The sequence below is a fragment of the Corvus kubaryi genome, unplaced genomic scaffold (genome assembly GCF_017639235.1).
Source record: "Corvus kubaryi isolate FWS band 111438036 unplaced genomic scaffold, C.kubaryi_AGA036_p1.0 37260, whole genome shotgun sequence".
NCBI classification, from domain to species: domain Eukaryota; kingdom Metazoa; phylum Chordata; class Aves; order Passeriformes; family Corvidae; genus Corvus; species Corvus kubaryi.
Genome location: NW_024581077.1, coordinates 3,373,852 through 3,392,365, shown reverse-complemented (window position 1 = coordinate 3,392,365; position 18,514 = coordinate 3,373,852). Strand labels below are relative to the sequence as shown.

The following is an 18,514-nucleotide window of genomic DNA, read 5'->3' as shown; positions in this document are numbered from 1 at the left end:
TTACCAGTCTATAGCCAGGAGAAATGCAGAGAAAACAGATTTAAGGCAAGTGCTCACCAAACTTCACACATCGTTTTTAGACTCTGTTTGTACATAGTGAAAGGAAACCTCAGGGTACAATTCGTCTCACCTACCTGAGATTTCTACCGGAGGATGAAATGAATTAAGATCTTCCTGTGCCTATTTTTTCTCACTTGAGTATAGAGCTAGATGACTGCCTCACATTTCAGCATTACAAATGTAAATTTTGCTTGAGATTAAAGATACCCATCAAGGCAAGTGTGCACTACTGGAAGCTTAGAAAGATTTTTTCCCAAACAACTGGAGAATGCTGATAATTTCTTTGATTGTGGAGAAGAAAAAACTGTATGAAAACGTCTGTAATTTTTCATAGTTATTTTAAAATAATTCAGGCTGTAGTAATTTTTGCTATGTGTTCTTGCTGCAATCTGATATAAAAGCAGGACTAGAAAACTCATGTAAAGAGAGACACAAGAATAGGTTGCCTCTGCTTGCAAGAAATGGAAGTTGTAGGTTCAGACAGCTTGTTTTGGTGCTTTGACAGGCCAGACACTGTCGAGTTAAAATGTACAAAAACAGAGGGTATGTCCATATGCTGCTAAATGAGAGCACCAACAAGCCAGTTCCAGTGCTGGAGCCATGATTCTCTTCCTGCGTAACTGTTGGCTCACTCCTTGGCTATTTGCTTCCAGCAGGCTCCAGACAGAAACAGCCCTAAGCACTGAGACTTGGCTGAAAACTGACTATAATTTAGCAGTGTAGGTGCAGCCAGAGAGTCTAAATATGAAGTAAAATGGTGCTAGTAATGAATGGTACTGCATACACCATCATTCCACCTGCCTCAGGTGGATACAGAATCTTATTCGATCCTTTATGAAATAACTGCATTGGTTTGCTGAGCAACCAGCAAAACAAAAAAGGGCAATGAACGGCATATGCAGACATGTATGTTTAAATAACAAAAGGAGCTGGATCAAGATCAGCTTTTTAATTCATATCACCCCTGCTGCTATGGAGCCTGATAATGGATCTCTGCTGCAATTAATTTCAATTTGAATTGAAGGCATTTTCAGAATTGCCACTGTGGATGATAATGGAAACCCCTCAGATGGTCATAAGCAAGCATCGTTTGTGTGCAAATACAAACTGAGTATTCAGCTTGTGTTTTCTCCTTTCATCTTTCCACAGAGGTTGCTCACTTCTCGTATCCCTCTTTTTCCCATTTTGCTGCACTAATGAGTTTTTAATGCAAAGGAAAAGCGATTATAAGCAGTGAAGCAAAGACAGCTTTATAGAGCAAGACTGAGGAATTGAAGACATAGATCAGAGCTATCCACCAACCTAAGATGAAAGAGAAGTTCATGAAAACAGAGACTTATAGATAGCTTTGATTTCATTATCATTAGACAAGAAAGGACGAAAAATGGAATAGCTGTAAAGATGTTCATACCTAGTAAGTTGCCTATATTAATAAAAGAGTCTATGCAGAAAGCATTAAAGTGGTAACATAGGACAGGAAAATATCTTGTTGTAAAATTTTTTTGTTCATCTCTGGTTTTAGTGTAGTGTGATGTGATTAATCAATCGTAATAAACTAAAAAAACCCACATATTAAATATTTTATTCACTGATGCTGTGTTTTCATGCAGTTGTTAAGCATGAGTTGTTTGTTTGGAGTTTTCTCTCTCTTTCCTTTTCAACACAGATTCTGGATTGTATTTCTATTACTGATTTCATGGTTTATCAGATCTTAAATTGTAAACAAATTAAATAGTTGGTGGATTTATTAGGAAGCTTTTGTTTGGCAGATATATGCACCTTGTTATAATATTCACAAGAGAAGTACCTAATTACCTTTGAAAGGTGCTTGACTAGATAAAGAATGATTTATGTACAGTGTTTTATGATTGCAGTTAGGAGTCTAATACAGAAAATTAGCAGTTGAGAGTGGGGAGGACTGATAATGTTCTTATTCTGAGAAATAACAAATTTGTTCCTCCAAGATGAAGTCAATTCCAATGCTTTCCTTCAGTTTAGGTCTTGAAAAATATTTTTTTTTCATTAAGTATAAATTAAGTAAAACACTAAAGCAAAGCTATTTTCCATATCCCATTGTTGCAAAAACTAAAATAAGATCATTAACATATTTATATATTTTTTTAATTAATCAATACCTTCTGGCCAAGTCAAAAAATTGCTGACTAGTTGTATCGAAGTGATGCTTTGAAAGTCTTCTGAGATTTTAATGATAGAAATATTTTCATTGCTCTGAAGTTTACTTGCCATATAGTGAGCCTTTGTGGCTTTCTCAGATGCTCTGCTCTACCCATTTAAGAAATGAGAAAAGGAAGAAAGGTATGTTAAGTGAGTTGCCTGGAGGGATAAAAAAAATCCCTGTGAGACTGGAACAAGGTTTCGGAATACTGCTTAAATCAGTGTCGTGTCTTCAGCTGATAGATTTCTTGTCCAGCACAATCCATTTTGGTGCTCTACATTTTGTAGCTTAATTTATTTTGACACTGAGACTCAGCCTAAGAATTACATTAGCATTCTGTGCCTTTTTGCCATTCAGCTGTCTCTTGCAAAGGTCCTCTGTCATGTTCTTGCCCTAGGTTAATATAGTAAACAAGATGTATTTCAGTGTATGTATCAGAGAGTGATTTTTATATAAGTACTGTGAATTTCCTGACTGTTTATGTATTGCAGTGTAAATTGGAGCATGTAAGACAATGCATAAATAATTTTTCTTCCATTGTGAGACTGTTAGAAGCAGGTCTTCTGTTTTGACTTGAAACTATTACCTTGGAAACTAAACATTTGCACAAAGTCCACAAAAACACTCTATCACAGTATGCCTATGAGGTTACCTTCCATGTGGATTTAAGGAATTTTCTGATTTTATTTTCTTTAGGTCAATGGAACAGAAATTGAATATGAATTTGAAGAAATTACTTTGGAGAGGGTAAGTGTGATTTATTCTCTCTTACAGAAAAAAAATATGTGTAATAAAAATAATTATGAATTAATTATGAAATTGGTTAAGAATAAAATTGTTTATAATTTGAATAAAGGTGTTCACTGTTAATTCTAAACTATAAAAATGTGAGTGATGCAACGAGTAAGTCCTTCATGCTATTATCAGGTTTAGCTACTTGCATTCAAAATGCTTTTCTTCCCCATAACTCTGTCAGTGTTCAGTTGGGTGTTTGGTTATTGTGAAGAGCCTCTGTGACTTGGTAACTCCCTTTTTAGCTTGTCACCTGGAACTGTGGAATGTTTTCTCTTTTAAAATCTTTGTTTTTCTTGAATATGTGCATAATAGAGGACATGTAGTGTTATAGTACAAAAGAAAAATTTCAAAAGGCTTTTTAATGTTCAAGTGGCTACATAAAAGCTATAGACCATTTCTGTGTGTAAAAGATACATTTACTCAAAGGCTGAATTACCTGAGCTGTAATCAGGGCTTGCAGTGAAGGCTTTGTTGGTAACATGGTTTGAAAGTAGCACCAAAACCAAAGAGATATGTGCTGCACCATGTCTCCCTGGATTTGGTGTTTTTTCCTTGCCTTTTGGTTACACAACTGTTGTCCTTACAGTGCTGACTTTGACAAAGATCAAGGCCAAATGGGCCATGAATGGTATGAGAAAGAAAGTCTAAGCTTTGTAATGTGTCATAATGCTTACAAAGATTTCTAATGGATAGAAGAATGTCACTGCTGAATTCCTTCAGTGTCCTACCACCATCTTGGGGATGTGAAGTTTTTCAATCTTGAAGCACAGTTCAGCTTCTTTCTACATAAAATGACTGAATGTGAGTCCAGATTTATCAAGGTGTGGCTGATGCCATATGAAAAAATTCCTGTAAGGTAGCAAATTACCATTAAATTAGATACTTAAATTATATAATTCACTGCACTTTTTCTGCATGTTATATTTTTAATTGTCCAGGATAATGAATTCCACAACCATTCAACTTAAAGGGATACAAGTTTATGTTCTCATTGATTTGCTCTCTTACAAATTATGAAAGAACAATATATCTTTTTATCATAGCCATCTTTATAACAGATAACATATAAGGTTATAGGCACTTTTTATCTACTGTCTCTCAACTTACTTGTGCATCACTAGTTATTCATTGGACTAGAGTTTCCAAAGGTCACTGAACAGAAAACAGAACACATGCCTCCTGGGTGATATTTTGAAAAGCACTTTATTTTTAACAGATGTGGAAGTTACCAGTGTACATACTGCAGAACGAATGTGATTTGCATCTCCTGTACCTGGCAGATGCGGATAATTGTTTACTCATAGTGCAGTGTAATATCAGTTACAGGCTGAACAACAATAGGAAGAAGAGATACAGATCTTCACGGACAGTGTTTCAGTTGTTTTCTCGATGCTGCTGGATCTGTAGCTTCTGATTACTACTGCTTGATATGTTCTGTCACATGTATCAGTGTTTTGTCTCAAAGGCAGGGTACTGTGTCTTCTGGTTTTTGTGTGAGATATAAACCACAAGTGATTGCCTTTAAATAGCTGTCATTCATGTCAGACTAAAAGCGTTTTCAGAAAAAAAGATACTCTCCATGTTGATTATCCATTTTCTTCCACTAAACTGCTTTTAGAACTTAGAGGGAAATTATCTTTCTGTATTTAATGGCAAAGCTATTAAAGTTGCTGCTGTTGAGAGAGAAAAATGTAGTTTGCCCATATCAAACAGCTAGTAATAAACTTTACATTTTAGTCCAGTTATTCAAGTCGCAGAATTCTGCATCCCCAAAACCATCAATGATTTTCTTCATGAAATTTTTACACATTTTGAAATGGTCAGTATAATTTAAAGGATTTTACAATGTAAAAAAAAAAAATATTGAGAGTATAATAGGGCTTTAGCACTCTTACCTGCTTTTTATTAATAATAGAATGAAAGGGAAGGTGGTATGGGATTGATTACTTCAGAGCACTTCCCAGTCTCTATAGACACCATTAATTTAATTATTAGGTCATCACCTTCATCCATAGGTGACATGGATTTGTGGGACCGATTCCTGAAGAGAGTTACTGGCTTTGCCCCACTGTGAAGAGATGGAGACATCTCTTGGGGCAAAAATACTACTTTGTGTACCTTGGCACAAAGTGTCCAGTGTGGAGCTGGGGAGCAGATCAGCAAGGTCCCAAAAATGCCAAGAGCAAACCCTGCCAATGGTCTGGTCGGAAGGAAAGGGCAGGGCTGGCTGAGCATCCCTGAGCTGACCAAGACCATGCTGGTGTACCAAGAAGTTGACTGCAAGGTTACAGGGGGCTTGTGAGGAAAGATTTTTAAAAAAATTTTTCTCTTTGAAATAATGTTATTCAGTTGTTTCTATTTAAAATGTTGTGCCCTAGTTTGCAGTTAAAAAATACTTGGAGATTTGAGATTAAAAGGCTTCAGTGAGACCTGACATAGACAATTAATTTGAGGCAGATCCACCTTAAATCTGTGATCAGTGCTGCTCCAGGAGTTAAAGAAGTTGTAAGTGCACCCCTGTCAGCCCTCTCTTTAGTGGACGCTCCTATCCTTTTACTCTTCAGTTGTGCCAGCCACTTATCAGGTACCTTCACCAATCTCTGAGCTCGCTGTTAAATCATTTAGAGCTCTCATAAAAACACACTTGAATAACAGTTACAGAGTTAAGAGAAATCAAACAAATTCTCTTATGTGAAAAAAAAAATAAGACAGTTTAAATTCCTTTAGATACCTCAGAGAATATGTGAGATTCTCTGCTAACTCACCAGCATAAAATACAGATCCAGGTGTAGACTAACTTTGTGATTCATAAAAAACTACAGTGCCCAAATGCACACTCAGACAAAATTCTTCAAAATCCTTCAAAACATTACCTTGCTCTGGCTTGAATATTAAGGAAATTTTAAAAAGGAAACTCTACATAAAATGATTCATATTAGTGCAGTGATGTTAGTCTTCCATTACTGAAGGACTTGAAAAAACTATGCCCAGTACTATCAAGAGACTGACTGGCATTTGCAAATCAGTGGTCAGTGTAAGAGATAATCAAATAGTCTCTGGTACAAAGCCTAACCAATTTCCCTAAGCTGGAGGAAAGTTTTAATTGATTGACTCCTTGGTACAAGTGCTGTGCTTGGAGACAGATGTTGAAGAAAGAATTTTAATAGGGGTTGGAATATCAGGCAATATAAATACTTACTCTGAAGAAAAGTTAAGACAATGGGTCACTTAAGGACTTGTATTGGATTCATGCTGAGTTCAAAATCTGAGTTCGGATCTCAGAATCTTTTTGCTCATCTAACCTTGCCTGCTTTTTAGACAAAAAGAGGACATTTATGATTAGTAAAGCTGTTTTCATAGATTCTTTTCATGTTCAGTACATATTGTCATTCTCTATCTGTATAAAAGGAGACTTCCACAGTTTTTGTGGAATAGACTGTTCAGAAAAATTAAATTCTATCAACACTGGAATTAAAGACATCTAGTACCCAGTGCATTTGCATCCTGAGATTAAATAACTGGTATCTGAACAGGTTGAGCTCTGACTGAGAATTTTCCCAAGGTTGAGACATGCATGAAGCATCTCTATTTCTTCTTCTTTTATACTCCTTTGAATTTTCTGGCCTGTCATAACATTTCAGGTTACACTGCAGAATGTCCCTGTTTTTTAATGAACCATATTGTTTTACAAAATTTTTAGGAACTTGTTTCATTTCCTCCTCACTTTTTCAGATTTCATTGCAATTGCCTATTGTCTCACTACAGCTGACGGAGAGAAAGGCCTGAATGCTCACATAGCATAATTATTTCCTTAGAAAATCAGGTAAAATATATTCATAGAATCATCTTCCAAAAGAGTAAATTCTCAATAATGATTTATCATCTTGGAGTTTGCTGTGTTAACTCTGATAAATTTAACTCTGTATTCACCACGTGCTCTGTTCAGTGGAGAAACTAAAAATCTAGTTTGTCTCTTCTTTCCTTTGACTTGATAGTTCAGTGACATCAAGAACCACCGTCAGAAGATCTAATTTTTCTGCTCCAAGATTATCATTCTCTAAAAGGTTGGGTTTCTACATTTCACCAGATTGAAGGACTTCTTAAGATCTTAACTAGAAAGGCTAAAACTAGTCATAAGTGAGCTTTGATGAGCTCAGTTGGTTAGAACGTGGTACTAAAAACACCAACACCAAAGGTTGTGCATTTGATCTCCATATGGGCCATTCACCCAACAGTTGGACTCGATGATCCTTTTGGGTCCCTTCCAACTCAGAGTATTCTGTGAAATTATGGCTTAAAGGCTAAAATTTAAAAATCCTGAGGAAGCAGTGGAAAAAGAAATCCTTGTACATTTCAGGAAATAATTTATTACAAGCCTCAGCTTTTAATTACTTTGATACTTGTAAACCTGAAAAATAATCACTACTGTGTTATTAATCATTTTTTTTTCATCACTAATTTCCTATGTAGAAGTTTTCAAAGATGTAAACAGGTGCATTCCACTGAACACTGAAGGACAGTGAGATTCGATTGTACTGAATAACACAAGTGTTTTAATTTGACTTGATGTCTTATTTTTTTATACCTATCTATATATCTTGTTTTTGTAGAGATCATAGAATTATAGAACAGTTTGGGTTGGAAGGGACCTTTAAAGGCCATCTAGTCCAAGCCCCCTGCAATGAGCAATCTAGCTTCCCTTAGATCAGGTTGCTCAGAGCCCCATCCAACATCATCTTGAATGTTTCCAGGGATGAGATACCCACAGTTTTTCTGGGCAACCTCCTCCAATATTTCACAACTCTCATTCTAAAAACTGGCTTCTTTAGATGTAGATTAAATCTACCTTCTTGTAGTTTAAAACCCTTGTCCTACATCTACAGACCCTGCTAAAAAGAAGTCTGTCCACATCTTTCTTACAAGCCCCCTTTAGGTACTGAAAGGCTGCATTTAGATCTCCATGGAGCCTTCTCTTATCCAGGCTGAACAACTCCAGCTTTCTGAGCCTGTTTTCACAGGAGAGGTGCTCCAGCCCTCTGATCACCTTTATGGTCTCCTCTGAATTCAGTAGATCCACATCCTTCTTATGTTGGGGTCCCAGAGCTGGATACAGCACTCCAGGTGGGGTCTCACCAGAGCAGAGGGGCAGAATCACTTGCCTTGATCACCTGCCACCCTGTTTTGTGTGCAGTCCAGGATACGCTCAGGACATGTCCAGCCTGTCACCAGCCAAGATCACCATTTTTTTGTATGTCTGGGATGTTGAGGTCCCTCCCCCTGCCACACTGGGAAACAAGGTTTTCACTATTAGTCAGTAGTGAATCTTTCTGCCTTTTTTAAGGTCTTAGACAGCAGTTCATGCACCAATTTGCTTTGACGTCCCAGGACTGAGACTGCAGGACACCACAGTGCCAAGAAAGTCCTCCTTTAATTGTTTCAGAAATCTAACAGAGTGGAAGGGAGTGGTCAGGAAATGGCTGCTAGGAAAAGGTATTTTCACAGTTTAAAAGTGCATGCCGTAGATGCCTTTTGAGAACCCAGAGTGCACAAATCAATATCCAACTATCAACAGCCCCAGTGGAGTAGTCTGGCATCTTCCAACAGGAGAAAGTAAATCTTTTAAAGTGAGTGTCCCTCAGGTACCTGATGAGCTCCACCAAATTCAGAGTTGCTCTCTGAGTGTTTATTTTTGCAGAACTGTAAATGATTTCTTTATAGTTGAAAGCTTTCTCTGTGCCCTTAGTACATGTCTTCGATAGGCTTTGCCTGCTTCCTAAGTGGTAGTAGCCTCAGACTGAAATAAGTCATAATTCAAAAACAGAATCCTTCCTATTGACTAGTTTATACCAGATTCATAGTAGAATAGTGACCTATAGGTGTTTATTGTTGGAAAGCTCACCCACAGGATTCTTTTTTCCTGGAAGGGGCCTACAAGAAGAGGCAGGAGTGTCTATTTGTGGTACTGAGTTATCAGCAAACAGAAGATGAAAATCCCATCTTTTTCATGGTTGTTCAAACAATTTGAAATACTGATCTCTTGTGTATCCACATAGAGTCTCTGTAGTGTATTTCTCTGTGTATGTATAAAACAAAGTTCTGTGAAATAAGAAATTAAGAAAGATCCTTGAAAATACATGTGTAGTGCTTGCAATCCCTGTGCGGGAAATTCTGTTCTGCATTCTAATTCCAATCACATCTGAGTTTAGAATTGATGCTCAATTGTGTCAGTGGCTGTTTTTCACCTTCAGAGAGGTTTGTAAGTACTGGAAAGGGCAGGCTCTGACCCCTGAATGCAATGGCTGAAGCAAGGTCTGTGTTCTCCTTTCATCTCTTGTGTCTTACCAGATCTTGCCTTGACCTGAGGCTGTGCAGGAGTTAGCAATGAAAGAAACTAATGTGCAGTCCTGCTAATGGGACACTGAAATACCAGGTCAACATTTTCCAAAACAACTGCAGAATTTGGTTGCTTTAGTTCAATGACCTAAATTAAGATTCTTTGGAACAGTCTGATTTTTTTTTTTTTTTGGTAATATTGCTCGCCCAAAGCGTGTGATTTTCTTTCACCTCAGAGCAGCCCTAATTTGGTACCCAAAATATAACTAATCACTGGAAAAATTTGTTCTTATTCTGTCACAGTTATCATGCTGAATCTATTTCTGGTCATAGAGCTGTACTACATGTCTTGTGGGAGCCTGTTCTACCAGTGCGTGGTAGAGGTACAAAACATGCCGGAATATGCATGGAAAGGCAGAAGAGCTGGGAGAGGGTGGGCTTTACCTTTTGAGAAACAGAGGCTCCTGCCTGATGTTCTTAGCTGTCATCCTCCACATTCAGTGTCTGGGACTGGAAATCAGTAAGCCCACGTAACTGTCTTACTGAAGACTACTGAAAGTGAAGACTAAGAGAAGTGAAGGAACAGCTGTCAGATATTACATCCCTCTTAGAGGTGGGACAAACTATTTTTATTTATCATTATTGCTGTTCACAATTATATGGCTAAGGAGCGTGATGAAGTAGAACTGTACTGCTGCAGCACTTGAGAGCATCCTGGAAACAGTGGCAGGACTAGGTTGCCTAGTCTTATCTACAGATAGTGATACCTGGACTGCTTCAGAATACATGCTGCCAGGAGAATTCGAGTTATCCAGGGCAAATGCGAAGAAAGCCTGTGGCTTTCCCTTGAACCTTTGTTTGTAAGGAAGATTTGCCCTATATTTCATCATTGCTACAGCTGTGCAGAGGGTACATCCTTTCCCAGCTGTGTAGTCGCAGCACTTCGCATCCCAATAGGCACGACAGGAAATCTGCAAAGCCGTGAAAGGGGAGACAAAGGAGAGGAAAAGGCTTTAAGTGAATAGCAGGGGAAAAAAAATAACTGCTACACTGTGCTTAGAAAAAGAAGCTGAAATAGCACTATACATTTAGCTCCCTCTGGGTGCCTATCAAAGAAATTATTATTTTCATATTATTTTCTTAGAATTCTGCTTTTAAATCTAAGTATCTGAAAAACACTTTATGGATGCTAGCTTGGATGAATCAGAATAGTGTATTTCTTTGGATGTATCACTGCAATGCCATTTAAGCTCCTCTAAAGGCATTATTGCAGTGAAGGATGTCTCCACCCATGCATGTGTGTTAGCTTTATATTCAGAGTAAAAAAATACATAGCTTGGATTTACACCTGATGACTCAAGCTTTCCAAGACAAAGAAACTATGGATTCATTAGGCTTTTATTCACTTGTATATGTAACTTTGAATGTTTATGTATTCACTGATTCATATAATAATTTCTGGGTATTTCTTCAGATCAGGGGTTCACAGTTTGTTTCAATGAGTCCTCAGGTCCAGGGAAGATTAGGAGAGTTTTCTTGTTAAGTGAGAAACTTTAAATAACTGAATATTCTGTTACGAAAGCACACGATGGCATTTTAGTGATTTCAAAATAATTTGCCGCTTTGAAGAATGCTCAAGCAGACAAAGGGAACTGGAGATTGTTTGCCATAATTTTTAAAATTTAATAAGAGTCACTTGAAACACTGAGCTGTTTTGTTCCCAGAGGAGTAAATTTCATTCTCCAATATATTGAATCACAAGCCTGAAGTTACTTAAACTCTCTCCATTGAAAATTCACTTTTCAATGGGAACTTGTTCAGGGAGAGCACATCAGTAGAAAATACAGACACTAGAAAGAAGGCACTAGCACAGTATTAGAAAGCATTCTAAAAGTGACAGAAACAAAATAAGTCAACTGCAGGGGAAAAAATATGTATATTTCGTATCAAAACTGAAGAAAAGTTGAAAAGTTAAACCTACTTTTGTGAGTATAGGAAAAAAAGAACTATTCACATTTATCTCTACTTGAATCTTATCCCTTTAACTTTGCCAAGATCACCGAGACCTTGAGTTACCTATTATTTGAAAAGTTACTTCATGCAAATCATAGCTGCCTCGAGGCAATGTTCTGCTGCTGGTTCTTTTAAATTATTATTATTGTTCTATTGACATTTTATTTTTCAGGTAATATCACCCATTTATTGCTTTTCTCTCATTTCCTAACTTACTCTCTCTCAACATACAGTTTTCAGGGAGTAATTCTGCTGCTTTTTTGTATTATTTACAACTTTACATGAAAATCGTGTTCACATTAGATGAACCTATTTAAGATATGGCCTTTCAGTCAGTTTGTTGTCTGTAGCTGATGAAGTCCAAGCTTTATCTCACTTCTGTTTGGTGTTTGGAAAGTGAGCGCAGGCATTTTGTGAAGCTGTCTTGACAGTGAAGTCAAATCTGCAGAATACTGTAGTTTCTGAAAGGAATACTTAAGTGTGAAGTAGATAATACTGGTCTAAAGGAAAAAAGCTTTGTGCAATGAAACAGGGCTGCCTTTGGTGCTGTATCCTAGTCCTCAAGTCTGATGGAGAAGAGCAGACCTCTTCCCTCCAGCTTAATTTTGCCCGGAAATAATTTTGCAGGAGTTTAAACCAGATTTAAGGGTGTTCTCAGTGCTTGGATTGTGTCCCGGTTTTCAGGAAGTGCAAAGAAATAGGCATTATGCTTCACACAGTTTGACTTTTCCAAACTGGCATAAACTGGCATTTTGGAACAGGCTGCCCAGGGAAACGGTGGAGTCACCACCCCTGAAAATTCAAAGAACAAGTACACATGGATCTTCCCAATATAGGTCAGGGGGCCATGGGGGTATTCAGTCAAAGGCTGGACTTAACGATCTTGGTGGTCTTTTCCAACCTTAATGACTCTATGATTCTGTGAAAAAGCCTGCTAGGAGAAATCAATCAAAGTGTGCCACCCAAGGAAACCTGAAGTGTCCCACCCTGTGATACTCCACATCAATCAGCACTAGCCACTAATGAGCACAGCTGCAAGTGTGACTTCAAAATAAACATTCTAGTCCTGAATAGAAGCTTCTGGAGCACTAGAGGCAGGGTAGGTATACACTAAAAAATCAGTTATATGTCTCTCGGAAATGCTGTCTTTTCCAAGAAACTATGTAGGAATCTTTTTGCAGAAACACTGAGAAAGCACTGCAGGAAAAAAGAATATGAGATACAAAGAATTGGTTTGACTCAGTTTTCATTTAGCTTTGCAACTGTCATTGGCAAATAGCATGTGGATTTAAAATATGTACATTAAGTAAATGAGGAAAATGAACCTCAATTTACCAGTAGAAAATGACTCATTCTGGAGATGATAATAATCACCTCACAGCAAAGATGGTCATTTTCGAGGCAGGACTTCAAAAAGGCATCTTTGATGTACTGGATTTGTCTTTTAGAAAAAGTAATGTTTTTCATTGCAGAAAATTACTTTTCATTTTTGTTACAATTTAGAATCAATTGTAATGCATAAATTAGGGTTGTACAACCTCAAAGAATCAGTATGCCATTTTGGTAGGGAAAGATATTGCAAGGATGTAGATTAATAAGGGGGAAAATATTGCTGGATTACCCAGACTGAATTCCATAACTGTCATTGCTGTGCATCTTAACACATTATCTCAATAAAAAATTCAAATTTGTTCCTTCAATGCAGCATTGCAATTATTTTCTGTTCATATGCATTTGTATTTGAAGCAGTCACAAGATCATTTGCCTTTCATTTAGAGCTACCACTTATAGCTTATCTTTGCCTCTGTGAAGGAAAGAAAAGCTTTTCCTTGTCACAAGAGGGCCAATAATTTATCTGATGTACTTTTTTGCAAAGCAGTTTTGCAGGAGCCATGGCCAACTTTGTAGCGTGTGTAAATTCTTTGAAATTGTATGATATAGACTGTTTCCTCTCAATTTTGTCCCTGTGTTTAAAACTGAAACTAGATGTCAAATGGATAAGGTAACTCCAGGTATGTGAAGCAGTAAGTAGATGAAAAGCAATTGCATGCTGCTTATGCATGTTTTATACTGCAAGATGTTGCTTTACCCTAAGAATTTGACCTAGCTGGTGAGACTCAAGCATGGCTTGAAAGTCATCTTATGCAACTTAATGTGATATATGAATTCTGACTGAATTCTATGAATAATTTATTATTTGAGTGGTTTTTAATTTTGCAGAGTTTATGTTGTTCCACATTTCCTGTACCTCACCTGCAAAGGAGAAGAGAGCTCCTGGTAGCAATGTAATACAAAGATTTCCATTAATAGATTACATTGTATACGAAAAACCCAAAACCAAACCAAACAAAAAAAAGCTCAAAAAACCAACCAACCCCTCTTCCCGCCCCCCCACCCCCCCCCCGAAAAAACTCCAAAACCATTAAAATAAATTACGGGCTTGTAACTTTAATCTTTGCTAATGTCCAGTAGTGCTTTAAAGTGAAAATGTTTCTCCTAACTGTGAGGAGGATGATCACGTACTTTGTGTTTCTATTGTATTTCATGATGGAGAAACTTGAAGCGCAGAAAAGCAGGCCAGCTGTAAAAATGGCATGAAAACACACGTCTTAGGATCTGGAGTCTAGTAGCCTACCTTTTGAAGTCCACTTTGAAAAGTACACAGGGGAAAGTACCTATTCCATTGGTATCAAGGACCTTAATAGTACTTCAAAATTGACATAAGTTTAGGAAATATGGGAGAGAAGATAGCATTTTTATACTCTTCTAATGTCCCTTGAATTTTTAAGCTGGATAAAATATGTGCTCTTACTACTTGTCCATCAAATATTTATTTAGGAGTGATAATAAATATTTGACAAATAGATATTTTTATTAAATTTCCAAAGCAGAAATAAGGCTATGACACAGAGTGAGGTATTTTTACATGTTTTTGTCAATAAACATATAATTAAAACACTGAATATTGAAAACTAAATTGGATTTTTAAGCAAGGAGAAATGCTACACCTATACAACTTATATTAAGTGAATATGCTTAGAGATTTCACATTAAGCATTGTCATGGGAAATCTAGAGATCTATTGTTATAATTCAAGTGGGAGGAAGGCCTTTCTGGGAGGAAGCTTAGAAAATGAAAATGGCTTTTTTAGGTGTATTCATTATAATGTGGCTTAGGGAGAAATGAGTGAGTTAAGAGTGTGTGTAGACCTACAGTAAAAAGAAAATGTGACTGCTACATTGAGTTAAGTAACAAAGGCCATTAAAAATCAATGTCTCCCCTGATTTTCCACCTCCAAACAATGTCATTGCTCATCTCTCCCCACAGCAGAGAAATATCCATCAAAACAGGCTGTGAAAAAACATGATCTTCCTGAAACTTCAGCACTAGTTTAACTAGGTGGAAGGAAATCAGAGAAATTCAAGTATAGCAAGGGCTCAGAGTCTAATGTAGCTGTGTATGAATAAACTCCAAAACTATCTTTAATTATAAGAATGATCTAAACCTTGATTTTCCAGCCTGATTTCTAAAGGAGTTAGTTGAACAGCATCTGCGTCTGTTGTGCTGAGTTTTCAAAAATCTTTGAGCACTGAAGAAATTTGAACATATTGAAAGAGAGCTAACACCCTGGTGATGTTTAAAAAGGGTAAATGGATGGAGTGATTCATCCCAGTGTCTGTGTAGGTTAGAGGAAAAGGACTGCTAGCCTGTTCTGGGTAAAACACAGGTATTTTTCACTGGCTGAGTCTGAAGTATGTGTCAAGAAAGAAAATGCAGCCTGTGTATGAAATCAAGGACTGTTGAAAGCAGTGAAACTGAAAAGAAGTCCTGGGCCTCCTTGGCTGGTCATCAACCAAATACAAATTTTTACTTCAGTGTTGTAACCAAGGGTCTGGTGAAGACCTACAGCGCATAACTGAGAGCTGTAGATTAGAACAGGTTTTGGATGTGAAATATAACAGGAGTTGGCACCTGATGTGTAAAGCTTTTGGAATGTTTTGCTTAATTCTACCCGAAAAAGATACTGTTAACTAAAGTGTCTTTAGGAGAGACCTTGAGGGTTATTGTGACCTTGAAAAACACACTTAGTCAGAGACACAGGTACCATCATGAATTTATTTTCTTGGGGGGGAGGAAATTAAGAGGTGACTTGGTCAGTGGAAACATGCATTTAAATGACAAATAACCTTTAAGAGAGTGTTCTTCATCCTATCTGGAAGGAGATAAAAGGAGCTGATGGTTTGATGTTGAATTTAGACCTGTGGAGACTGGACACAAGTATGTTAATAGGTCAGCAATGGCAAGGGAGCGGGACTCGATGAAAGTTTTAGTAAAGGTAGGTGATAGAAAAGGGGAAAAAAAGAGCATATTGAAAGTACTAAGAAGGAGATAACATTAATGAATTCGGAAAGGGTTGTCAAACACTAACTGATCTGATAAAGGGTAAAACCAGACATTTTGGGAAGGACAGGGGACACAGCAGCATGTCAGTGGTGAAGATCAGGTTCAGCCGTGTTGGTGTATATATGTGACACATAGCTTTGATTGTGGCATATTTTTAAGGGAGCAGCAAGGCAAGCCAAATGCTCTGAAACAACATACCAGCCTTTACTGCCATCCTTCTTTTATGACAAGTAGATGACATTAAGTAAAGAAGGCATTAAAGCTACCATTTTTGTTTGAAAGACGGAGGTCTCAGGGAGCGCAAGGAGACAGATGTGTGCTCAATTTCTAAAAGAAGGGGGGAAATTGCAAGCCTATCCTGGCTTTTGTCTCCTTTTTGCAGTAATTGCTCTGCATAAGGAAGAGACGTTGTGGAATTAAGTGACATTTTTCTCCAGAGAGGATTTAAGTAGGTCCTACAGCCTATATTAGGCAGGAGTTCAAGGTAAATGATCCAGTTGTGTCCTCTGTCTTAGATTAACTTTTAGGCATTGATTATGTACTTGGTTATAGTTATAAAGGTAACAGTTTTTCAAAACTGTATTTGTAAATTAAATATCTTTTATCTCCTTGTTCTGAGGAATGGGGTATTTCAGGTGCTATAGCATCAGCACTGTTGTTAAATGCTAAAATTTTAATGGGGACCAGAGTCAGTAGAGGCCAACCCCACAAGTTCTTAATGTTTACCAGATGATATATCAGAGTGCCATCACTGGAAAACATTCTTCCATAAATGGAGGCTGAACTCTGTGTGGCTGAAGTGATTTTTTAATAGGTTGTTTGAAACTTTCAGGAAAAATTGTCTTCAGTTTGTTCAGATCTGCTCAGGATTTAGTGGAGGAGGGATGGCATATAACCATAATGTATGTGTCAAAAATAAATGCTCGTTGAAAACAATTGCCAAGAAAAAGTGGTTGAAGTAACACACACTTAAAATAAACAAAACTTTAAATGAGAAATAAGCATTAGACAAAATCAGCCTACATGAAGAGGAAACAAAAACAGTAACAGCTGTTATGGGACACAAATGTATGCTTTGGAATTTGTCAGATTTTCATTCCTGTTATATTATTCTGCTATGCTTAACAAACATTTTGCTTTTATTGTATTATCTCAGGTAAATCTACTCTCTAGATACCATGACTAACTAGCAAAGGAGATTTATAGATACAAAAGCTCTTGGTTCACTGAAAAAACAGAGTGTATCTATGAAAAATGCACAAGTCAAATTGAATAATGAAGCACTACAGAGAGCATAACCACATTAACTATTTCTGAACAGGAATGTGCAATACACTGGCAGGACTAGGATGCTAAATTCAGTCAATATACTCTTCTGCATACTACGGAGCCAATGTTAGTTTGAGGTTCATTGTATAGCAACACATTTGAAGTAAAACCATGTCTGAAAAACCCACAAAAATCCCTTGCTGTCAGGTGTGCAGTGAAAAACAAACTCATGAAAAGATTGATAGGAAATAAAAGCAAAATAAAGCTCAAAACCAGGTGGGTTTAGTTGCAGGTGAATTTTAGACTGCATGGAGATCTACAGGAGAGAAAGAGTTTGTTGAGAATCTGAATAGCAAACCATCATTTTTAAAAGTTAAGTTGAAAATGGAACTAGAACTGTAAACATTATTACTAAAATAATAGTTTTATAAAAATATCAATGACTCCAAATCCTTTCTCCATCTTGAAATTTTAAAAATATTTTCTTATTTAGAATAACAAAAAATACCCTTGAAAATACCATCAAAAAGTATAATGCTCCCATTTCCAGTGAGGGTTTTTATTTTGTTCTGGTTCTACCTTTATCTTAATGATGCCCTAGCTTTCAGAGTTCTTTAAAATCTGGTGATAATTGCTTTCTTTCCTTTGGAAAACGTAAGTTTTTTGATGACGTTACAGTGTAATAATTACCTGTATAATTAACTTTAAAAAAAATTAAATATCAAAGTTATGCATCCATGAAGATACCTGGTAAAGTGGTTATCAGAATTAGTGAGTGTTGGGGTTTTTTTGATCAGGTTTAAAAAAATATGTAATAAAAGAAACAAGTGGTTCACAGGATAATGTAATCATGAATTTACTTCTCCACATTTGGCAGAAAGGGAGCTGCCACCCTTTAAAGGTGGTGTTTGTGGCTTGGATTCATAAAGGGCCTCAGATGGCCAAAACAGCCACATAGGTGAATTAGGCATAGACAATTTAGGCACTACAGGGTCTGTGTGCGTCAGCAGGTGCTGCAAATGATGCTGGGGATCTTAATTCCAGTCTTGTGCTTTCCTAGAAGTACTGCTGCTCATAGATCATCATGACTTGTCTTTCTACTGGCACCACTCATGAACATGATGTCCCTGAGTTTGGATGGCTTAAGAAGTTTAACTGCCCAGAGGTTCTCTGAACCTGCTCATTTACTGGGGAGGAAAGAATGACCGTGTGGTAGCTGTTACTGTCTCACCATTCAAGTGGAGGTATGGATGATGAAGGTCTCAACCTGGGGAGGAGCTATGAGCACAGTATCCATTTCCTAAGAAAGCACTTTAGTCCTCAGGCAATTTGCATCCATATGATACTGGGATGCTTGACCCTTCCTTCCAAAGGAAAAAGTGGAAAGAAAAGCTACTGTGGAGTCAGAATTCATGATTTTGAGTATTAGGAAGGGAATAGATTAGAGGGAATTTGTTTCTTTAG

General features: G+C 37.2%; 1 protein-coding gene across 28 annotated transcripts in view; it reads left to right on the top strand.

The window, feature by feature from the left end:
• The window catches only part of DLG2 (discs large MAGUK scaffold protein 2), a 998,396-nt gene that overhangs the window by 626,022 nt on the left and 353,860 nt on the right, over positions 1-18,514 (top strand). For all 28 annotated transcript variants that reach the window (XM_042024070.1, XM_042024069.1, XM_042024064.1 and 25 more), the window contains one exon: positions 2,933-2,983. In XM_042024070.1, coding sequence (XP_041880004.1) covers positions 2,933-2,983 — 51 coding nt within the window. The remainder of the gene's footprint in view (positions 1-2,932; positions 2,984-18,514) is intronic.